At 40.3% G+C, this 25742-nt stretch overlaps 1 protein-coding gene across 1 annotated transcript; it reads right to left on the reverse strand.

Moving 5' to 3' along the window:
* Positions 1–856: 856 nt before the first annotated feature.
* Positions 857–23396, reverse strand: ccbe1 (collagen and calcium binding EGF domains 1). The gene is made up of 11 exons (XM_084687076.1): positions 23192–23396; positions 23016–23096; positions 9387–9439; positions 8804–8938; positions 8310–8447; positions 6743–6852; positions 5462–5555; positions 5155–5285; positions 3733–3768; positions 2881–2916; positions 857–2123 (listed from the first exon to the last, which is right to left on the reverse strand). Exons 1-11 carry the CDS (start codon positions 23296–23298, stop codon positions 1851–1853), a joined length of 1194 nt encoding a protein of 397 aa, XP_084543202.1. The 5' UTR covers positions 23299–23396; the 3' UTR covers positions 857–1850.
* Between the last annotated feature and the right edge of the window lie 2346 nt (positions 23397–25742).

A 25742-nucleotide genomic window follows, 5' to 3' on the forward strand; every position in this document is an offset into this window, starting at 1 on the left:
ATTAGAATACCTGTCATTTGTAAAAAAAAAAAGTTTTCATCCTGTGGAATACATGACATAACATTAGTTATTCAAAGTTATACAATTCTAATGAAAAACAAGTTTGTACAATGGACCAATACAATACTAATACAAAATTGCTGAGGACTAACTATTAAAAAAACATTTTACATAAAAAAACGTCAGAACAGGACACAAAGTTGCAGCTTCATCAAATTTCCATTCACGTAAGATTAACCCATTCCTTTCCCCTGTGTTAGAAAGATCCAGCATTTTAACCTCTGTCAGCTCAGGGTGATAGATTGAGACAGTTGGTTAGATGTGATTTATGACCTTCAGCTGGGGAAATATGCAACAAATTAACACACTGTTCAAACATTAAGCCTTCTACTGAATGTGTCCTGATCATCCAAATGTGGTTTGTATACGAAAACACACTCAGAGTTCTATATCACTAAAAGTCATATTGTGTGACCAATTTGTAATATCAGGTATAGTATCAGCATTGTAATTCGAAGGAAGTTGTTATAAAATATTATAAGAACCCTTTTGTAAGCATGAATTCTTGTGTGTGGAGCTGTTCATGTCAATGAAATAGATACCAAGAAACACTCAGTAAACATTTAAAATGGCTCTCATCCCCCAGCCCACATTCATCTGTGTCAATGAGGTAGACCTCTTCTCAGCCTCAATTAGAATGACACATCATTTTTGTGATCAATACTCTTATTGCACCTATGCCCTATGTTCAGAGAAACAATGATAATGTGTGAGTGTGAGAGAAATAAAAAGCTGAAGAGAGAATTGGCAGCTGAAAGGGAGAATAATTTTACAGATGAGGAATGCTTAAGCTTGGAAGGTTGTAAGCCAGGAGGCCTGATAGTATCAAAGCCCAAGTTTTAATGTTGCTCCAATCAAGACATCACACACCAAAAATACAAGTTATGATTCTTATTTTCACATTATTTCCTATATTGCAATATCTTAAATCTAACACTTCTTATAAACAGACAACAGTCAGAAGAACAGATAATAGGCAACAATACTTTGGTCATGTGAAGCTAGACCAACCAGACGAACTATGGCCACACAACTGGAAGTATTTCAGGTCTCTGTCTATCTATATCTCTATTCTCTATCTCTATACTTTATTTTCCAGTTGTTTTAATTGACAACATGCTATTTTGCATTATCAGACAGTGTAATGTATAGTAACAGAAAAGAGACCACCAAGAGGAGAGTATGATTTCACAATGTTGAAATGGAAGCTTTTTTTAAATTAATATTTTGATAAAGAAGTTTAACATGAGTAGCACTCCTGTTTTTCTGATGATCTATGGTTTGTGTGTTCTGACTGAATTATTGAACCTTAAAGCAGGGCTGCCCACTTCCTTTGTAACCATGGAAACCAGACATAATCCCAAAATAGTGCTTGGACGTACAGAATAAAAATAAACCAATAATAATCCTACTGCGGTCCCATTCGGTACGCTTACAACAGAAATGTTTCCTCTTTAAAGAATGGAACCTTTACTGATTGAGTTTTCAGGGATAATGAATCTGATAGAGAATAGCACTGCCACCAAAATGAAAAGACCTGATGGAGCTACTAGTGCATGGCAGGCTTCCAAGTGTGTGAGAAAAAAATACTGAGATCTAAAAACAGAAAATAACTTGGACAAAATACTGCTGAAGATGGTCAAGTCAGTCCAACATATAAATATCACACAATATCCAGTTTATAAAAATAAACATTTGGTAAAAAAAAGTAATACATTCTAACTGAGAGGTCAAAAATATATGTTAAATAAAATACTTATTATTTACACCAGCGGCAAATGCAAGCATTCTCAAGGTGTCCATTCAGAGTCTGTAAAGTCCCTTGTGGGCTTTCTCTTCCTACTGCTCTTGGCCCTGCCTCTGTGGGATGTGGAGTCATTGTAGTCCTCTCCAGAGCCGGCTTCCAAGGTGTCCTGGTTATCCCCCCAGCTGTGGGGGGCCATGGGGAAGTCCTCCCCCGGTGAGGGGATCTGCCTGCCCAACACTTTGCGCTGCAACTCAGCGATGTCGTTACGGATGTCTGCCATCAGCAGCAACAGGAAGTCGAATGATCCGGGAGGGCCCTGGGTCACATGGGTCAGAGAAGATTCATCCCACAGTCATTTGAAGGTCTTCTGACTTTAAAATGGATATTACAATCCTCCACAGAAATGGCTATAGACAGCTATGCCATCAATAAATGACAGCATATACATGAGTAGGTCAAGTTAACCAATTTAACTTCACAACATTGACCTTTTCATAGTATTGACATTGTAGTAACACGTTAAATAAGACAAACTGTCATTCCTTATTAAGACTGGTATTGGTATAGAGAGGGGCATTCCAGTGTTATTACACACAGGTGTGGAACAAGTTGGTATTTAGTGTTTTTTTCTGAACTCTGTCACCATTAGTGTGATCTATTGACTAAAACATCTTCAAAAGCTTTGTAGGAACATTCATCGTTGGCTCTGGTCTGGCTCCTCCTGGAATGGGAGGTTGCCTATTTGTTCATTGACCTCTAAATTTAAGCAGTTCACAAGGCCTTATTTTTTTAATCTCTTGACAGTTTTCACCCCTTCCCTCCCTTTCGCCATCCTTTTTCCCAACTCATTATCGCTCTTTCTCTTCTTTGTACAGATGGACTTTTGTATTAACATCTATAACATCCTGGACAAAACTGAGGAAGTAGATTACTGTGTATTTGCTGTACTTAGGGGTACGCTATTATTATTTGAGTTTTACTGCTTTACTGTATATCATACTGTAGTATTTAGTACTAGAAGTACATAATACTGTAGAAATAATACAGTGAGTGGCATCAAAATAGAGTCTTACTGGTGGTCCGGAAAGTCCAGGAGCCCCACGATCTCCCTGGGGAAACAAAACAAATATTTGGCTAAGATGAGTTACAGTACAAAAAACATGAGAATACTTCACTGGCTGGTCTAGGAGTTTCTTTGTGTAATTCAAGCATGGGAAAACAAGATGCCATACTGAGTGAACTTGAGTGAACGCCAGAATGCATTGAGAAGATCCAATTAAGCTTGGTTAAAGGTAGGGTAGGTTAGTTCTCCGAAACTAGCCATTTTGGCTTGGGTATGAACACATGCAAATCAAAATACCCCACCCCCTCCCTTCAAAGACACTCCCCCAAAACACTTTGATTTATTGATTGCTATCAGAATGTGAAGTTTATTTCAGCAGATATGACAAAAAGTGCTTCTCAAAAACATTACCTATCGTAGTGCAACGATCTAACGCAAATCTCTATGCTTTGTGTATTCTAACTTAGGATGCATCTACTCACCAAATCTTGACCACACAAAGAGGTCATTTGGCTGTCATGAGGCCTGCACTAGCCAACTACTTGACCTGGTTCTTGTCCAAATCCAAATGTTAAGCATATAATGCAGAATTGAATGCACTTACATCATGTTTTTTTAGTTCTGTTTTAACATCTGCACATGGCTTCATAAAAATCTTCTCACAATGTACCGTTCATCTTTTGGTTGCATGTTGTGTCATCTTCAGACCAGATGAGGGCAGTATTTACATCTGATGCATAAGGAAGGCTTTTGTGGCTCACTGACAATTTGAAGCCTCACAGTCCAATGCCCTAACAAACTGCATTGGTTTTAAAGAACAGCTGTTGCAGATGAGAAGGATTCTACGGAGGTCTACACTCACCTTCATACCATCTTTTCCCGGGGCACCTGGAGGGCCCTGTACAGGATCAAAAACCCAACACAGTTATCAATATCACCCACAATCCTTCAAGCACAGTAGACCAATAGATTATTAGGGTAAATTTGAAAAACTAAAAATCCCAGATATCGTGACTGAATTTCATTTTACAGCTTCAACAAGGATTAGAAAGGCTTGATGTTGGGCCTAATTCCAAAGCATTACAGTGCTTTCAACACACAAAAGGAAAAGAGCTGTATCTCATCCTGAAGTTATGACCATAATGAAAGAGGCCTGGCGACCACATAAAGGGTGTGGGACAGATCTTTAGGCCCAAACGTATTCACACTGGGCACTCAGAGACTCACACCGCCCCTCACATGTCACCCATGACCGGGGATACGCCCAAACACATGCCCAAAAGCCAATAAGAAGTCTTATGGGACAGGAAGGGCCCTCCCCTTTGGCTTCATGCACATTCACAGACATGCATTCAGGCCCATCAGCAGAAGAATGTCAGGGTGCGAACAGTGCGATTATAGACCCCTCATAGTAGAAACCCAAATGGTTCCTTCACAGGAATAACACTTTTCATGGAGCTCATGTGCTAGCACCACACTGCACATAAGTAAGTATCAGAGGTGCTGATAGGCCTAGCATTTCAAAAGGCCTGGCGCATTAATACAGGCCGTTGCAAACCCACCATGAATAAACATTCTCTCTCTGCCATTTTGACACGTTGCTTCTCAGGTCTGGTACATTAAAAAAGAAAGGTCAACACTCATAGACAAGGCAACTTGCAAGAACCTCAACATGGAACGAGCCAAAGAAAACAAAGCTGGCATTCTGCCATTTCCCTGTTATTATCATTAACATTTGTCAACTCCAGGGGCATGACCGGAGTGTGTGTAAGTGTGTGTCTGTGTTTAGTGTGTCTGACACTGTCGGATACATTTAACGTTGCATTTATCCTTTTGAAGTTATTGTGTGACATGAAGGGCCAAGTGGGGCACTCCAATCCCATCCAGGATCATGAATCAATCGCGCCTCTTGTCAATTTCAACCATAGAGAACATGATCTATAGACTGAGAAGGAGACCTGCAGTGTCCCAGATATCCCCAGAGAGGTCATCACTAGCTGGGGAGGCAGAGACACACACACACACAAACACACACACAGCATAAGTAGCACTGTGTTACTGCAAACATGGTAGCTCAGCAGATCTAAAATGTACTATGAATTTGATATAGTGGAGGATATAATACTTGCAGGAAAAGGGAGGATGAGAAAATGCTTGATAATGTAATTTCTTGACTCACTCTACATAGTGTAATAAAACAACATGTTAGTCTAATAACGCCCTATTGTCTTCTTAACAGTAGTACGGTAGGACAGTACACAAGGATATAATCGTAGGGACTGACCATTGGTCCACGTCGGCCCTGTTTGATGTTGCCAAGGTCTGGTGACGGTCCTACAGGCCCCATCAATCCCCTGGGTCCGACTAGGCCTGGGGGTCCCGACTGGCCGGTAGGTCCTGGTACCCCCTGTGGACCTGGGTGTCCCAGGGTAGAGAAAGAGTGATAGAGAGAGAGAAAATATTTTTTCAATGCAACTTCCAAGTCAAACCCAAAATGTATTTTCTTTTTTTGTGTGTAATTCTGAGTGAACCTCGACTGCCTGATTGTTAGTAAAAGATACTGAAACCCTATAAGCAATAGGGGTCCTCACCTGGAGGTCCTGGCTGTCCAGGAGGCCCGGGCAGGAAGGAGTGCATCTTCTCACTGGTCATCTGCTTGTGGACTTCTGCATTATTGGGCAACATCTGAAACAGGAAGTTTCAGATGCTGGGAAGACTTGAAGGGAACTCATAGGAAAAACACTGTCTGTCAAATTACAAATGGAACCTGCCAGACTTGAAACTCAATAGGCCTTTTATTGGAGCTGGAAAGCTGACATATGGAGCAGAGGGAAACCTCTGTGAATAATTCAGGTGAGCCAGGCAAAGCCGGCCCAGGATAAAACCTTCTCTGGGGCATGAGGTGGGGGTGACTTCCCTACTACTACAATTTAAATCATTAAAACATTTTTTACAAAGAGTGGTGAGTTCCATTGTGGAGCATGGGTCATATGATTGAATGACCCTGCAGGTCACAAAATTAGGTCTGCTATTGGGCTGGCTCCATAAGCCACAGACTAATTGTCAGAATAATTGTTCATTATTATTCAGAAAAATCAATTATATAAATCTAATCAGTTGAAGATTTTCTCAGATGAAGCAACCCCCCTTCTGTGGCCCTTAAAAGACCTAAGGTACTTGTAGCCAAACATGGACAGTGAACTACCTTTCAGCGCGATTGCTTTGTTGGCTCAATATCCTTTCCCTTTTTTTTTTTTTTTTACAAGAAAAGCGTGTGTACCCATACAGCTGCAAGTGATATATCATCATATATCATCATATATCATGTATTACAGGAAGAGCGTTGAGTTGCCTTGTTGACAGACTGGTGTTCAGATAGGCACAGACTGCAAAGGCTGCTAATACCCACAGGGCAATATCACCACATGGCAGACTTTAATATGACTTACCGACAAATTTTAATACCATGGACAAAGTCTTACCACTAACTAGCTCCAGTATTTGAAATTATTTCAATCTTTTTTTATTGGCCAGTAAACCTCTTTAATGCATCCCTGAGGATGTGTAAAAGGAGACCTGGTGTTATTTCTGAGCTGTTGGCAGGTATGGTAATATAAGCCCTTAATGATAAACAAAGCAAATGGAGAATTTGGCCCACAGTCACTCGGAGCCCTTTGCAGGTGCATCATATATAGGGACTGGTATGAGAGGACTGATAAAGAATCACAGTTCACCAGCCCCAGAGTGTCAATTTGAGTATATCTAGTAGTAATGTAGTATGTGAATAAGTATGTGATGTCTGTAAATTGATGCTCTGTTGCTCAGGGCTCTTCAGCTCCTCTTTGTCATTGTCACCCAGAGGTAAGCAGCACCTTCTGTTTGAGCTGTAGAACAGCCATCTTGATCTGGTGGAAGTCCTCGCAGGTGGTCGAACACATTCCCACCTTCATCACATTGTCCGACTTCTCAAAGAGACGAGCTGCTGGGATACACAGAACAACACAGTTATCTCACCATGTTCTCTGGATGTCACCTCACAGTTACCTCACCATGTTCTCTGGATGTCACCTCACAGTTACCTCACCATGTTCTCTGGATGTCACCTCACAGTTACCTCACCATGTTCTCTGGATGTCACCTCACAGTTATCTCACCATGTTCTCTGGATGTCACCTCACAGTTATCTCACCATGTTCTCTGGATGTCACCTCACAGTTACCTCACCATGTTCTCTGGATGTCACCTCACAGTTATCTCACCATGTTCTCTGGATGTCACCTCACAGTTACCTCACCATGTTCTCTGGATGTCACCTCACAGTTACCTCACCATGTTCTCTGGATGTCACCTCACAGTTATCTCACCATGTTGTCTGTATGTCACCTCTACAGTGTACCTTCTATTTAAGAGAGAACATTTTACATGCATGCAATCTTTACTGTACTAGAGTAACAATAATGTTTACTCCACAGATAAAAGTAACATCCAAACTAAAAAGGGCATTAAGCATTAAGGAATTAATGGCATAAAAAGCTGACTGGCTGTGTTGGCAATGAGTGAGAAGTGTTATGTAGCTAAACATTGTAACATGTCATCACTCGGACTCCGTTGTGACGGGTCACTGAACACAGCAGAGGGAGGCAGGAAGCTGTTCTAGTAAATGTGCCAGAGAGCAGGAGAGGGGAATTGAGCCGACTAAATAGCTACAGGTCGCATGACTTCCCCCTAACAGTTCAGCTTGATGTACCTACAGTACGCAGCAATTCTCAAGACCAGACCTGCGTGTGGCACTGAGGCTGGCAAGTTATGGGGACAACCTCGCGACCAGCCGTTCCTCTTGGTTCAAGGTTTATTATCTGAATGACGGTAGGAGGCTGTGTGCGTGTGTTGGTAGGGGTGGACAAAACTGTTGATACACAAACCAAAATATGCCACCCAGAAATGTTTTGCTTTTGTGCCTGCAGCAGAGTAAACGGTAGAGAAAGAGGTTGGAATTTGGAACTTTGACAGTGCAGGTGAGGGTGTGTTCTTACATGTTCTTATCCTCAGCAGCACGCCACATACCGGGCCATGGTCGTGTTCCATAAAGCTATCCCTTGAACATACCAGCCTCTGAGAAGTGTAAGATAACCTCCTGAGAGGCAGCTGCCAGCCTCTGACTGCTTCATTTACTAGCAAACCCTTTTTCCCCTCTCTGGTCCATTTCTAATGTTTGCTTCAGAGGCATCAGGCAAATCAAAACAATCTATGAGCCAAAGGGGCAGAGCTGTGTGTTTTTATGGAGGGGGGAACAATCATTTTGACAAGTAGTGGAGGAGCTGCCCGTGTAATGACTACCAGGTGTCTGTACACACACAGCGCTGAGTCCTCCTCATCTCAATCAAATGTCCCCTCTGGAGGGTAGAGAATGAGAAATGCCTACTAAAAATAAGTTCTCACCTCTCTCCCCCACGGTGCAGGTTTTCTTGTCTTCCTCCAGGAAATAGCCGTTCTCACACTCGCACCTGTAGCTCCCGACAGAGTTGACACAGACCTGAGAGCACATTGTCTCATTTTTGCTGGCGCATTCGTCGATGTCTATACCATTGAGGGTGTGTAACGAGAGAAGGGAGAGGAAAGGATAAAGAGAATACAGTGGCATGCTTGCTGGCTGTGCTTTTGTGACCTCTGGCGAGGAGGCTGGTTGAAAAGAACAACTACACATGATACTGTCTGAGTCCTTGATGATGAGTCCTATGCTTTTACCAACTAACAATAATGGGTTCAAGTTACATTATTAAAGTTTTAAGTGTTTTCAACAAAGCATAGATTTGTCGAGGTGGGTCTTAACGCTCTGAATAATATTCCCATGTATTTAAGTCAAGTATTCTGTTCTATTAGAATCAAATGTGAAACATTGACTCTATCGCCTGTGGAGCTTTATACAAACTCACCCAGACAATATGGTTTATCTCGGTTCCTGTGACGCTCTCGGTCGTAGCGGTAGCCTGGGTAACAGGTGCACACAATACGGCCAAAGTGGTCTGTGCACTGCTGTTCACAGGGGGCGCCAGCACACACATCATAGTCTGCAAAACCATTGGGTCACATTTCAATGGCCTCTCAAATCACTTCTGCAGTCAATGTTCATTAATTTCCTTAATAGATTTATGTTCAGTTAGAGTATGCCCTTCGTATCATGATAACAGTAACATCTGAATTTAAATTGGAGCAGCGCAGTATTCAGAAACTAAGAGGCTTTCACAACATGCATGTACATTTTTTATAATATGCTAACAGAGAAGAAATCTCCCAGAAATCAAAGCATAAGATGAAATACAAAAGTAGTGTGAAAACAAAAAAACTGTCTGGCATTTCTTACTGTTTTCTGTAGGTTAAACAACAGAACATCAATATAATGATGTATCAGCCAAGTAAGGAAAACCCATGGAACAAAAGGAAACAGAACGCTTCCAAAATAAATCTGAACTGAAAACCGCAGACAACCATCCAAACAGCTCTGGAACCTTTCCATACCTTCAGGAATGCACTGGCCCAACACAAACTTAAAGCCTTTGCAGCATTTTTTCCTGAAAAAAAAAGATAAGACAAATGTACGTAAGAAACACTTCTGGACAGTTTAAAAAGACCACAGTCTGATCTCACCCTAAGTTTATTGGTTAAAATATAGAGGATCTCAAATCATAATAACTGGATACATTCCATGTAATTTTTCCCTGCCTTCTCAGCGGATCTGTTTGGAGGATTATCTCTTCTGATGAGATTACAACATCCACAACACTCGCTTGCCCAGAGAGTAGGAGATGCCAGGTCAATGTGCTTTCCCTGGCTGGTTGGGTTCACATGAGAGGAAAGCCCCACTACTTATGGTTGCCGCAACTCCCAGCAGGGATGTTGCAGGGAATAGTCTGTCCAAAACTTGCCAGAGTTGTGCATCAATTTTTCATAGCTAAAAGCAACTATTGCAGGATGTTTGATAAAACAAGCATAGGTTTTTGTCACAAAATTTATATTTCTTGTAGTGCAGGTTTAAAACATCAGTAGGCTACAATGTAGCTACAATGTAGCCTACTGGTACCGACTCAAGCTAACAGTAAAAACCGTAAAGTGATGCCAGGTGTTTCTCTTCAAAGGCGAATCCCAGAACACTGTTACATCACAGCAATGCCTGCATGTTCTCATGATTCACCGGTGCAGAGAACGGGTGGGCTCTGTAACAGTTTATGGCTTCGATTCAGGTGTAAAGGGGAGGGAGTTGGGGGGATGGCAGGCTGTTTAAGTGCCCCCTCTCCCAGTCAGTCCTCACTCTGTGTGGTCTGTAAATGCCCCATGTTCAGCTCTGCTTTCTATTGTAATGATCTTTTGATGCTGCCATTTGTTGATTCAATTAATCAGCATGTGGCCGGGCTATGTTCCATAAAGATGTTATCCACAGTACTGTATGCCCTTGTTCATTCCGCCTTACAGATCTGATTAGCTTACTTAAATTTAATGGATTGTGCAAAACTGTGCCATCTGAACTTAATCCATGAGGAAATGCAGTAATATTTCAAACAACACAATTCCTCACAGTTTCATCTAACATTTTGACAACTGGGCTCTTCAGTGTTCATGCAATAGCATCATCACAGTGCTGAAATGGACATTCCCTCTAAGTTGTGGAGCCATATATTCAGTGCGTACATTTCCCCTTCAAGTGCTCTCCACACATGCAGCTGGACATTTCACTGCCTCAAGTGGGAGCAGCAAGGACCTCCCTCAATGCTCTTCAGTTTCCCAGAAGGGATGTGAACCTGCAACAATCTGATTATAAGTCCCTGCCGCCTCTCAACACCGCTACCCCTGTGACTGTGTCTGATTTAGTGCCTGATCAGTTCCCTACTTGAGAGGCACTCCAGGTCTGGGTTAGGAATTGGATGTGGGTTAGACTGGTATGTGTGTGTGCATATGTTTGACAAACTATCGTTGGATATCTCCCAGACAAAGGGATAAGGGAGGGAGTGGGGTGAAGAGCCCACTCTTGAGGACCACTAATCTCAGCACAGAGGGTGTTTGATCATGTTCCGATCAAAGTCCAGAGAATATATGATTATTTCACAGGCTAGGTTGTATACCCAGGCAAGTTACAAAAATGTGTGAACACTCAGCTCATGCACCCACACACATGTGGATGTGAACATCTTGAGAGTTTTATCGAGGATGGACAAGAGCCATCTTAGGAAAATAACCAGCCAGTCAAATGTCAACAAGAAAGCAAATAGATTTCAGCCTGAGGGTTGAAAGTCAGTGTGCCTCTTCACTGGAAATGGGACACTTTTCATTGCATTCTCAATAACTTTTGTGGATAAAAAATTGTGTCATCAAACCATCCCTCGCACAATGCTAGACACAATAGGACAAAAAAAGAAACAGAGAAATGTATTTTAAAATTTATTGATTTACATTTGTCAGTATTTTGCTGGGGTTAGGGTAAAAACACTGAGGTTCTCAATGAAGATGAAAGGAGGTGTCTGAGCAGCAGTGAAAACACTGAACAAATATACCAATGATATGGGCACCTCAGAGAACAAACCAGATGCTGAAAAGGAACTCATGGGGATTGGCACCAAGCTAGAACTTATTTGCAAGGGTCATTGTGCTTTAACAGTGAAATAAACACTCCACTAACCCAATACATATTGTAAAGTGAGAGGTGGTTAGGGGGCAAATCTGTTCAACAGGCACAAATGAAAAAGATATACCTTAACCTCCTAGAAATTGAATTAAATATGTTTTAAACATGGAAAGCAATTTAATATTTTGGGGCGTTTTACCCATGCAGTTTTGGGGGTTGGGCACAGTACATAAACCTTTGGACCTCTAAAAGGCTCTGAATTACCTCTGTATTCTGTGCCAACTCTGAAACTGAACATGACCTGAGCTCTGCCTTTCCAAAGACAGTCTCTTTGTTCAGCTGTACAAGTCAATACGGTGCATGGATCGATTAATTCCCAAACCTACTTAAAATTACACTTCACCTTCCTGCGAGCCATTTAGATTTTTTAAGCGGCAGATCTATATTGCTATCCAGGGAGATTGGACTCAGGAACAATCAAATTGTTTGTTTGATTCCTTACATGAATACATCAATATTAAAGGAGGGAATTTTGTTTTATTTTGTCCTATTTCAAACTGTGCTCCGTCCCACAAAGGCCATTCATTATACTGTCCAATCTGCACAAAAGCAAAACTATCAGTTAGGATTAAGAGGTGTAAAATGATATATACCAAACATGTAATACTACTCATTATGAATGCGCACGCACACACACACACACACACACACACACACACACACACACACACACACACACACACACACACACAGTAATGTCTGTTCCAAGACAGCGAGATCAAGGTCAGTCACAGACAGTTTGGGACTGCTTTTCCACCTGTGCTTTGTTTTATACAAGGTTATTTCACTTTCTGTAGTCATCCGTATCATATTTCAGGGGCCCCATGAAATACCAACACAGATTAACTTGACCTCAGTTACCCCCAGTTAGCTATAAGGACTCTAATTACCTCATAAACATTCATAGGACTCCCACTAAACAAACAGTTGCCTGCAATGCAGAGCAACACACACACACTCACACAAACACAAGAACAACCACACAAAGTCAGTCAGGACAAGTCGGTACGAACACATGCAACTGCCCAGTGCCGCACGATGTCCCTGAGACAGCTACAGATACTTAACCTCATGCCACCTTCAGTGACTGATTAGCCTGCACTATCCCATTCCTTGCATACAGTTCACTGAGACACTGGGTTATAAAACAAAGTGGGTCACAGCCCCACTCAGCAAGGACAGCTGTGAGAGACCATGTGGTGCCGCACAGGTCCCCTCAGAGCCGACTTGTTTTTGTTTCGTCCTCGCCTTTCTTATCTGTCACTTTAAGAGACATTGTATCAAACACACTGACAGATGTTTTTTTTTTCCCCGTGACAACAACGTAACAATCCAAGTTCCCCCAGACTAGTCTTTTATGTCTGAATGCAGGATCCTGCCAGAGGCCATACAGTCTGGGACCCTAGCAGGCACACACACACTTCTCTCTGCCTGAATGCTTAGCAGGTTTTGATACATTTTCCCATCAAGAACGCTGACAAAGTACAACCAATGGCTCAACATTCAACTCAAACAGGGCCATATGGATTGGAGTTTTCTTTCTCTACGCCCCCCACGTTTCCTTTGAGAGACTCAATAAAAAACGCATGTAGTGCTAAATATCCTCTATGGAGTAGGAGGACCCATTTCAGTGTGGCTATTGGACTGTGTAGAACTGATTCCAGTTTTGATTACCATCAGTTTGGTATAGATGTGAGAATGCTTCATTTAAACACTTGGATTTGCGCCCAACTAAACAAAACAAAAATTCAGGGGGGGGGGGGGGGGTCGGAAGTCAAAAGATTTAAATTCTAAGCATGAAGGTATCAGTGCTCTAGGCAGACCTGAACTCATTTTTACACAATAATATTTGTATTATGAAACCATTGTGTTCCTTTGTGAAAACAATGCTTTCACTTGCGTTTATTTTCCTGTAACCAGCAGTCAGATGTTATACAGGCCTGTGCAATTATATCTCCAGCACTTAGGATCCTTCATCTTTTACTGTCTTTCTATTTGAATCTTGCTTTGGATGAAACCATCCGCTTACCTCTTCATTAAACAATACCAAATGAGCTCCCTCCTATCCAAATGAATTCCTAAAGCAATGACTTTGAAGAGAGTAAATGCCTTTTAGAATGACTGAAGCTGTGGGGCCTTCAACAGATAAGACAATAGAGACAAGCAGGACTGAGAGGCCACAGGAACCGTTTTTGTGTTCTCAACAACAAAAAACTGTTCAAAACTAATATATTCTTTTGGGGTCAATATACTAGAGAGAGAGAATACATTTTTGTTCATGAAGTTTCTTAGTTCTTGTTGCATCCACACATCCACACACACTTTTATATTCATTTAAACAATCAAATGCACACGATGACACACTAACACAGTCTTACTAAACTGGTCAACTACTGGTCAAGTACCAGGAAAAGGAGCCAGATGATAAGCACCTAGCTTTAGCAGGTCCCTAAAGTGGAATTTACACGACAAACACAAGGACATAAACACTAAGTTTACACGACAAACACAAGGACATAAAGATTCAGTCAACATGGCCGCCTCCTTGCAGCAGCTCATGATAAGAAAAAATCCCAGTTCTTTTCAATTTTCACAGTGTTTACATTACCACTTGTATTTAGACATCTTATGACATGAAGCACATTCACATGATGTCACTGTGAGCAGAGATCTATAATAAGTTGGATGTCGAAACAAACTAAATGTTGACGTATACGAGACATGGTCATCATCACAAAGTGAAAATAATGTGAGGAGAAATATTACCAGTAAGTGAAAACTACACAACGGTAAATCAAAAAGGACAGTCTGTGCTGGAAAGATGTAGCTGTGGCCAAACACAAAGTCCTAGGAGAATACTGTTTAAAGGAAGACATTAACTCTGGGGCGGGAGAACCGAAGAATGCTTGAATACCTTGTGTCATCAAAAATGTTTAAAAAAACAACAACAAAAAACACATCCTGGATGAATCATCTGCTTGACAAAAAATATTACTCTCAGCAGGTGACAGGAGGTAAAGACAGCAAGTGATACTCTATCATTTAAAACATTTGCCACAATGTAGTTCAACTTCTCTGCCATATTGTCTGTTATTGCAACACAATTACTCTGTTTTTACACATCCAGGCAGGGTGAATCATGTTGGAAATTGATATTACACATACTAAATATCAGCTGGATACAGTCCATTACAGACACAAGTTGTACAGTAGAACCCGAAGCAGTTCACCAATGACTTGATTGCTTTGAAACATTGATTTGTGAATACTTTTTTGTTGTATTTCTCCTCTCTCTACATTCATTCTGTATTTCCAAGAAGTCCAAAAACAGCCCAGAGTGGGCAGCCTGTGGGGGAGGAAGTGTGTCGTTTCCAGCCTTGAGTGAAGCAGTCAATTGGACTGTCTGAGAAAGCTCCAGAACCCTGCTGCTTCTCTGGCCGTATGCCCCTATTCTGCTGACTTCTTGACCCCAGAGCACAGAGGAAGGCGGTATTAAACACTGTTTAAAAGAGACAACATGGCAGCTGTAAGCCAGAGAAGGAGAGACACAGAAAGAGAAAGAAAAATAAAGAAAAAATGAGAGTTACAAGAGACAGCACGATGATGAATCAAAGAGAAAGAGCACATCAGCTCATAATACACCATGTGAACACAGTAGAGAACTGTTGCTAAATGAGGCCTTGTACTCGAGTTTTTTCAGACAGCCAAATTGTTTCAATTGTCGGGGCAAGACCCCTCATCCCAAAAAACACCCTCTCAAGACAGAGTTTGCACGAAGGTACTGCTTCATTTAATCTCGTAATTCCATAGGCCTACCCCTTTTCATTCATGCCCCCTTGCCTTTGTTTCCTGTATACCTATCTCATACATCATTCATGCTAGACTCAGAGGAAACATTAGGAATTGCCTTTAATTGTCTATGTGGGTAACTGTGATATGTGTCTCACAGAGAGACAGAGTTGATTTGTGGTATTCATTACATTACCACCTCAACATCCGCAGGCAATGGACTCAAAAGACATTCAACATTTCAGTACGATGTGAAGACATACGAAGACCACCAAAGGGCTTGGGAACCTAGTGAGGAAAGGAGTGTTTTTTTCTTTTAATTTGCCTTTCTGTTATCAGCCTAAAAGATCTAAAAACCACCTATCATCCTCTAAATTCTGAAAACATGACCGGTTATAACCTAGATCAGGAGGAAAATATGTGATCCATTATCTCAAGGGTGCTTTCCATTTCTAAAATTGAGAAACAAAACCACTCACCCACAGACAAACCCACAGTCTTTCTTATCTCACCTCTGGATGTGAACAATATCCCCCCAGCAGGGAACAAGTGACTTCTGTCTGATGCGTCTCATCCTGACATCCCAGGAAATTGTAGAGAACGTGGCTGTCAAGGGGTAACTTCACCAGTCATATTGTATCCTCATGGCTCTTTCCTCTTATAACTCGAACCATACACACTACTGGCTACAGACCAGATTCTACAGATTAAAACACTGTATTACTGTTAATGTCCTCAATGTCTACACAGCTGAAATACTGCAAGGAGTATCAAAGGCATGCCGTATGAAGAGATATTATGATTTCCATGGTTTGCTGTCTTCATTATCAAATTCCATCTTTTTGAATCTTAAGATTGATTGAAGATGACAAAAATACAGAATTCACAAAAATAGAGTCTTTAATCAATAACACATTCTATCATCTTGTCAAATGATATATACCATCATTTACTTATTATGTCCACATGATGTCAATATAATATTATTTACTTAGTCTTATTCATATAGGTAGTCATATGACGAAAGGATTGAGTGTATGAGAAGTGTTCACTTGGGAAGTGACCTCTTTAAAAAGTAAACCTATGTCAACATTTGGTTCAACCTAAAGGAAAACATTTGGAGCGTAAAATCCAGCAAACATAAAAAAAAAAAACTGTAAAAAGCTGGTTAGATTTTCTTGTTTTACTAAGATATGATTGTCTGAGGACTATATTATATTAAATACCAGGATTTAAATATCATAATACCAACTTTTATGCTTGATTCGGCATCAAGAAATAAAATGCAATAACATGTAGTCCCATGGCTTAACTGTGGTCTCCAAGACAAAGGAGGAGTTTGCACCTTTGAGTAAAACAGTTTGGACTGTCAGGGTGAACCACTGTGTCAAGACAGCCCAGCAGTGAGGTGTAACTACAAAGTACTGGAAACAACCGACAATATATTACAATTCAAAAGCATACCTGCAGGATTATTACAATGGCAGAGGGCGACGTTTGTAATGCCAAAAAGCACAAAATGTGAAGCCTATGTTCCAAACAATTTTATTAATCTTGAAGGGGGCAGCTGTTTGCAATAGAGAATGATTGGTATGGCTATGTTTAATGGAGCAGTGTGGAACATTTCCTTTGGCTTGCTGCTGTCCTGCAGGACTTATGAGTTGTCATCTTATGCTTTTTCACTAATGTGAGAATAAATTAACAGTGGGCCCCAGGTTGAGGAACAATAAGAAACAATAAAAAAAACATTTAACATTACAAAATTAACATTTAAATGCCAGTTTCAGTTTTACCACATCCAAGTTTTTTGATTAGGCTTACATGCCGTACTAAGATAACAAGAGCCATTCTCTCTTGCAGCAGGATCCGTAGAACAAACACTTTGTGTTTTTATCAAGCGAGAGAGTAAGGGCAGGCCACACAACCACAACCTCTGCTTTAGAGATTAGCGACCATGTGCTAGCACAACTGTAGCATGCCCGTAGCATAACCACAGGATGGTTCACTGTGCACCATGACAGGACAATGACAGGTCATGGCAAGGCCAGAGACTGCAGACAAACTGTCCAAAGGGTTGTATTTCTCTAAATAGGCTAGGATCTCCGAGTTCTCGCTGTACTCGCTGTGAAATATTTTAATGTTGATTGTTCTTCTACTGGTACACTCTTGCACTTTTTGAGTTTCATGCTGTTTAATTGTACTTGCACTTTTTGAGTTTCATGTTGTATAATTGTAACTTGTTTAACTGCATGCTCTTATGGTTCTTCCCTTTGGCACTTATTTGGTTTTTCACAATGTATGCTTCATGTTTTGGCTGCTTGCAATGTTTGGGGCTACCTCGTTGTTATGATCAGTGACCTATGCTCTTTTGTAAAGCTCTCTCTTGAAAGTTGCTTTGGATAAAAGCATCTGCTAAATGCATAAATGTAAATGTAAAGTCTCATTATTTAGAAGACACAATTGACATGTCAACATGAGTTTTCAACAATGTTTAATGTGTAACATTACATTTATATGGGCCATTTCACAGAAGCAAAATAAATCTTCTAATTTGATTCATATTGGATACGTTTTATTCAACAAGAATCTATACAGTTATTTATGGTTCCATAATGCAAATTTAGAATGGAATTTCAAGACACAAGGACATTGTTGCACACCAGTGTAAGATGTTGATTTAGTAGTGTGTCCGATTCTATCATACAAAGATCTTTAGAAATGATAACACAGCGGGCTCCTACATGTGTATGGGGACTATTGGATTTATTTATATGTATTGCTTCCCTATTTAAAATATTTTCAATAAATGGTAAATGCATCTCAGTTTAGCAATAGCTTTGCAAATCCATCATCATTAACGATCCTTGGTCCCAAATGTTTCTTCTTGTTTGATATATTCTGATTGATACAGCACTGGGAAATAAAATGTAATTTCCCAATCCACTTTAACTATAGTGCATTTCAGATAAAACCACTTAAGGCATCCCAAACCATTACACATTATTTGAAGTAATGGCCTTTCTGGGAAGGCATGTCCTGTATTACAATATGTAGTCAAACTGAAACAGATGAACAAATCAAATGACCAAATTACCATCACATCTGCCACCAAAGTGCAGAAATATTGCTGAGAAATTGCATTATTATTAACTGGAAAACAAAAAACAGATACAGTGTGGGTATAACATAACTTAGAGTCAAGTTATTTCTGTATCTGTAGGTGATTCAAGTTATCATGAGTCTAAATGAGGTGTGCTTTGTGATAGATGTTTTAGATCTAGCTGCTGTACCATAAGAAAAACTAATGGAAATGTATGGTTTGCGGTGTTGTTAATGCAAGCAACTGGCTGGAAGAAGATGTCACTCATTTTTTCATGGAAAGGATACGATTAACACATGGAAAGAACACTGTTAAAGAAAGAGAGAGAAGGGAAAAAAATAAGAACAAAGAAAGAGAAAGAGAGAAGAGGAAAGAAAGAGATCAGACCCTAATGTAATTCAGCTCACTTTCAGCAACATTTTGACAGTAACTACTAACAGCACTTTGAGCACATTTATTCCACATGAATGAAATGTCTGTACTCCTGCTGTATAAACTATATTTCATGACACATTGGTTTACTGTAAGTCAAAGAGAGGTGTTCTTCAACAGGAAACAAAGGGTAGGAGGGGGGGGGGGGTAGCAAACTCCAGAGTACAGACAGTGTTTCTGGAGCTACACATAACTCATTGAGGAATGCTGCTAAACACAAACAACACGTCCTCCCCTGCACTCACCAACATAACTCACCCCAACAAAAATGTCCTCACTCTTTTTCAGGGAAGGGTATGGAAGCCTTCAGCTGGCCTGGAGCATGGGCTGTTTCTTCTGAAAGTGCTGAATAATATTCTGGCCAAACCTTCACCACTGTTTACCATTATCTGTTAATAAAATAAAAGTCTTATGCTTCCTTAAACAGATTTGTTGGGTTTCACTGACGAAAATGAAGTAGGATCCATCAAGAACAGGACAGAGGACATAGTAGATTGTTGGGATTGTTTAGCACCATAACAAGTAAAGACCAATACAATTCAACAAAGATGAACTGGACATGTGTCTCCTGTAATGCCCTTTGGTAATCTTGACGGGTAACAATAACAGTGAGGATAATGACTCCAGTTGACAACATTATCTACACGTTCACTTTTTGGTAAACAGGAGCACTTCAATGTGACAGCTGAGATCGTTCCCATCATACAGCAGCTAACCTCTCTAGCTTATGACCTCACTTGAATGGCCTTTCAGCTGTTTGGGAGACACCACTAAAGGACTCCCCAAAAACCTACTTGAAATATATAATTAACATCCCTTAAACTCTGTGTAGAGATCACATCATAGCCTAACCCTAACCCTTTAGGGATGCTAGTGCATGGACCTGAAAGTTGAACTGTTGAACAGAACACAATGGGAAAGGTTCAGTTGATAAGTCTCCAATTTCTCTAAAAACCATGAGCAAAAACGTATAATGCTTTTATGTCACTATTTTATAAGGTAATTTGAACATAAATGTTTAAACGTAAAAACCAAGGCAGGTTTACATTTTAAACATTTTTGGCAACTATTTGATCTTAGATACCATCAAGAGCCTAATTTTATAGAATGTTGTTTCCCTCTAGATGTTGGGAAACATTAAGAATGTGCTCCATGCTCCCTATTCACACATGGAAATCTAGGAAAAATATTTGTAAAGGAATGACCATTAATAGACATTACATAACACCTGAGATTTTACTGTAGCTCTATTGCCAACACAACACTGTTCCTAGGTAACTAAAGTCCCAGCTGGATATGAATACATCAGAACACGTCTTTATTCACTCAGGTACTTCATTGTTTTTGGAAACAAGAGCCTCTCGTGCAACATTCATCTTAACCATTTTGTTTAGAATAGAATGCAACATGTAACGAATTTATCACTGCTTTGCCATTGGGTCTCATGGGGTGAAACGTTAAGTAAAGTGAAACACACACACTCACATTGACAGACATTTCCTGTTACATCAATGCCACTTTTGAGAATACTGCTTTACCATGTCATGTATTGCTCAATGCTCAATTCCATGGAGTTCCACTGACTGGTCTTTTACAACAGAGATGACAGCTCTTTCAGTAACATACATCAAGTGCTTGCCTAATGATTAGATTTCCACTAATAAAAACCATCTGGACTAGATGTCAGTGACACATATTAATCATTGTAAATTGCCTAATATTTCCGTTACACTCACAAGTGCAATAAACAGAGCTCTTTAGTTTGATGGTAAAATAATCAACTGATGAGACATGCATGGCTACTTTGAACGTGAAATTTTATACAAGAGTTACTTCAGAAACTGTAGAAAACTTCTAGATATTTACAAAACCCACAGGAGACCATTCTACACTGCACAAAAAAATGCATACTGGAGCAGACTGTACTTCCTGTGGAGTCAACAAAAATGTCATTATCTTGTAGGAACTCATGCTTTATCAACACATGGCACAGTCTTTATAGTCACGTTTTTTGTTGCACAGCAGTCAGTTAACAATTCAGAGAACATTCACAGTGAAATTCAAAAACCTCAAACCCAGCTAACAAGGAATAAATCAGAAGGTGAACACAAGGGGGTGGGGGGTGGGGGTGGATCTTACTCAGCCCTCAGGCTGGGCCACAAAAAGATAGTTTGTCATTCCAGATGCTGGAAATATGACAGCTGACAGCCAACTACAGCAATCACAGAGCTCCATGTCTCTCCCTCTTAATGACTGACGTTGAGATGGGAACATGTCTAGAATGTCACAGCCCAGAAACCCAGAATGGCCTGATATGAATCCAAAATGCCCACAGTAACAGATATAATTGCAATTTACACAAAAAGCAGAGCAGAATTTAGTGAGTGGCCAGGAGATGGGGTCGGCAAAGGGGATTTAATCCCTATGGTTTAACAGTAAGATAATGCAACTCAGAGTCAAGTTTAATTGCCAACCCTGAGGCCCATTTTTGTGGATGAATAAAGAACTATCGGCAACAAAATAACATCAAAACACTTGTCTCTTTTCACAAAGATAAAAAATACCAACAATAGTGGGATGCCATCAAAATTCCAGAGAGATGTGTATAACAGGAGTGAGTGTGTCTGTATTATGGCTATCTTGCCTCACAGGGGGTAAAAATGTTTTGACTTTATTTATCACATTGAAGATTATGTGTCCTTTCGTTCAGTTCAGGTCAACTGATTTACCCAGGAATGCCAGGGCATAGAAGCATTCGAGAGGAAGAGGTGAAGGGCTGTGGGAGGAGGGGGACAACTTGCTTGAGACCACATGAAATATTTAGGAGAATAACAAAGCAACAATTACATATGCCACATGTCAATTATGTGTGACGGTTGCGGTGCTGGAATGGAAATGGTCTGTTAGTGCAACCCTGGCTCAGCTTAGCATCTCTTATGGACCCTGGAGTAGCAGGCTAGCAGCTAGCTGGTGTATGCAATAAATAAACTCTATGTAATCACTGCCTTGTGTGTAATCTCTCATAAATCAAGAAGAGATATATAAAATACCTCCTATTTCTCCATTGTTGTGTCTGTGACAGACAGGTATTGTGAGGGACCACACTCTCCAGACATCATTTAATATGTATTATTTAACTATTCAGTCCTCATTCGCATTAAGCTTCACCATGTAAAGTTTCATTAAATAAGCCAATAAGATTTTACTAACATACAAAGCTTTGTATTTGTTTCCTTAGAGAGAATCCAAACAAATGCACATTCTTTTTATATTTAGCTTACAGGGTCAAGTTTTTTGCTTGAAGGGTCAAATTGTCAATTCAACCAAAAACTACAGTTGCCAACAGTTGGAAATGATAAACTGAGGCTCTGTCCTCACTGGAAAAACTTGCACAGCATACCTCAACAAGGATGAAATCACAAATTACCAAACAAAACCAAGGACGAAACTGAACATTTAGATGCTGCAATGCATATTTAGGAAAGTACATCCCAGGGAAAAGCACTGAAGCACTGTTTACAATGATGCTGATAAGACCTCCTACCATTACACAACAACAGTGTAATACAGAGCCAGTCATGTGTTCACTTGTACAATCCACTTGGGGAGTGGATTGCAAAGCTATGCAAAATGATTTTGTTCCCCCTGTATCACCACATCTGTCTTCTATGAATAAACAATAGACACAACAAGAGATTTCAGCCAATAGGCTAACCATAAGAAAGCTAATCACTTAAAGAGCGTAAACAATTATGTAAGACATGGGGCGATCAAACAGGCTTTAAAGTGGTGCTTTAAGGGCTGTCTGTGTCTGCTCTTGCCTGTAAGGATGAGCTGAGCTCTGCCAGACCTTCAACGAATAAAGAAGCATTGTATGTCTCAGATCTAGCTCAGTAGTCATAGAAACACAGATCACCTTTTCACATCATCCACCCATTAGGAACGACTGTGGAGTTCTATGTGCTTATTTTGAAGAGAGGGCAATTCAGGTTGGAAAATATGCTATCTTTACCTATGTATATTGTGGTAAAATATTCAAAGTCTCAATGACATGTTTCATTGTGCAAGTTAGTTCATTCATGGTACACATATCGACGTAGGCCTAGTAAACATAATTTCACGCAAGTTTTGATTCGAAAATCTTTCCTACCTGTAGCATGTTGTCACCTCTCCAGATGATTTGAAGCAAGGATATTTTGTTGTGGCGATCTTGTTTTCTGAACAAACTTCACTGTAAAATAATTGCATGACTTAATCGAATACACTTTCTCGTCTATAGCCGCAAAGTAAACGTGTGTTAAAAGGAATAAATCAGTACGCTCATACCTGTCAGTGGCATCATGCTCTTCACGGTAAGACCAAAGCAAGCCCTGTGAGCAGAACATAAAGAACACTGATATCAGAAGAGGTGACCCGTTTCGTTGAAAGATCATCTCCTCTAGAGCGGTAACCTCCGAACACCTGTACCCCACTATGGGCTTGTAGACGCAAATACGAGACGATTGGAGAGCTTAAATGATTGGATAGGACGCACGGGGCTGCTGACTCAAGTGAGTATCACATTCACAACTGAGCTCAGCCCTCTATCGGCTCCTCCTACCGCCTGCTAATTTCTTAAGATTAGAAAGTTTGGGATTTTTTTCGAACTCTATCACGAAGCCTTAACCCCTTAATGATTTATGGGGCGTTCCATGAGCTGCTGATTTGCAGTGATCTGAACAAGGGCCGTTTGCATAGGGTGCATGTTTAGACAGACTTGTCTTTGGGTAATAAATGCCAACACACCATCATTAAAAAGTTAACATTTCATGGACACATTTAAAGACACCGGGCGTTATCTATTTTTCTCGATCATACACTCTCCTTGATTTATGATTGAGGTGATGTAATCTTTGCTACCCCCACGTGGCTGAGATAGTAATGGCAACTTTCATTAAACGGATGGATATTTGGAGTCCAGACTTCTCCCTGTAGAACTTGGTAAAAACAATCGAATTAAACGATGCAATCTAAATAGCAGCGAGGATGGTATGCACTAGCCGAATAATTTTAAGAATGAATTGCCTGAGGACCTTTCATGTGTGTTTTACAGCAAAGGTAAATACTTGTATTACCATGTAACCGCAGGCCGATTACTGTTAAACTACAATTAAAATGGGAACTCAGGTCGCCTAGTAATTCAAAGTGGCTGTTCTTCTATGAATTGCAAAACAGTTATGTTAATCAGTTATTTACTCAAACAATTTGAATTAAACACATTTCCAACATGACTACCACACATTGTAAGAGCATGATTATGTATTCTATCACATAAACATATCAATATTCTGTAAAAACAACAACAACAAACATATCTAATTTATCTATGTATCTAATTATAGAATGGTTCACACAGGTTCACAAAAAATAAGTCCTGCACCTGTTTTCTGTCACAAACTACTGTACAAATACAACCAATATGTGATATGGTGCAAGCTTCACACCATGCAAAGCTGAACAGTGGGACAATGATCTGTACCAAATTTGACCTTAACCTCTTCATGACCGTGACCCCAATGTGAGGCAATGCCCTGCTCCCCTTCCCATTGGTATCTGCAGAGACCTGCCATTCTTCTGTTTCTCAGGAAAGTGGTGTGGCATTACGGTGAGCTGGACAGCTGATCCACTGAATACCCCGAAAAGGGATATTTGAGTGTAACAGTAGAACACAGGTTTCATTTACACTGATGGTCGCCACTCAATCAATCGAGCGTATACGATTTACTTTTTTATTTCATGTTTTTTTATTGGAAGGATGTTGATAACTTTCAAAGAGATCCAGTCCTAGTATGACCTTTTGAAAAGATAATCCATACAGTTACTTGTCTTTGTAGACTAGCCATGAGAATTTCTGAGTAAAACTTGTTGCCTTCCAATCAACTTTTTTCATTGTGCTATAAACACAACCATGGATGCATCCCAGTACTCTGTAGTAAAAAATATATATATTGGACAAACAACCAAAAGCTATGTCTCTTTATCATATTGAGGAGAGGTAAACTGGACACTGGAAACTGGAAACTGTCTTCATATTAACCAAACATGCTGGAATTGCAGTTATTTTCCATTAATATGCAGGTGTGTATCCTAGCCTACACCCCTACTACCACAGTTTGTAGTATGTAGCATGTAGTGTCTACCATACAAAAAATGTGTGGAACTCACTTGTCACTGTTCAGGAGGTTTAATCCCCTCTTTGGCCACATGGTGGCTCTTTAATCTCAGAGAATGCTTTCCACCACCACCCTCACCGTCATCATCGACAAAATGGATGACGGCCTTTGAAAATACCAGGGTGCGTCATGACTCGGGGACGCGCATGCTGTGCCATTTATGTTCCACCTGTTTTGATGCCTCAGCATAGAGAACAGAACAGGACGAAAGAGAGAGGGAGAGAGACAGAGAGCAAAAGAGACAGAGTGAGAGGGAGATATAGAGAAAGAGAAAGCGAGATGGAAAAAGGGGATTGTCTTGTCAGTAAACCCATAGAAGCCTCATGTCAAAGCGTCTTGGATCATATTTGGTCTCCCAATAACTTAAATCAGCAGAAGACACTCTTTCTTTCCTGAGATAGCATGGTGAAACTGAAACTGTTTCAGTCATCCTACGAAGGTACTTACAGTAGTCATTCAGTAACAACCCCACAACATATGAAACCCAAACATAGTCAGTCACAGCAATATGTTTATCCCTTTCATTGTGGATAATTTAGTTGGTCCTTTTTTATTGTCTCTATGCAGTGAACGTATTGTTCTATGTCATGTATCTCAGAGGTTTGAGAAAACAGAGAGCATGTATCTCCGGACAAAAGCATCCTGGCCTTAATCAGATACTATGT

The sequence above is a fragment of the Hypomesus nipponensis genome, chromosome 22, assembly GCF_054491055.1.
Source record: "Hypomesus nipponensis isolate SF chromosome 22, ASM5449105v1, whole genome shotgun sequence".
Lineage (NCBI taxonomy): Eukaryota > Metazoa > Chordata > Actinopteri > Osmeriformes > Osmeridae > Hypomesus > Hypomesus nipponensis.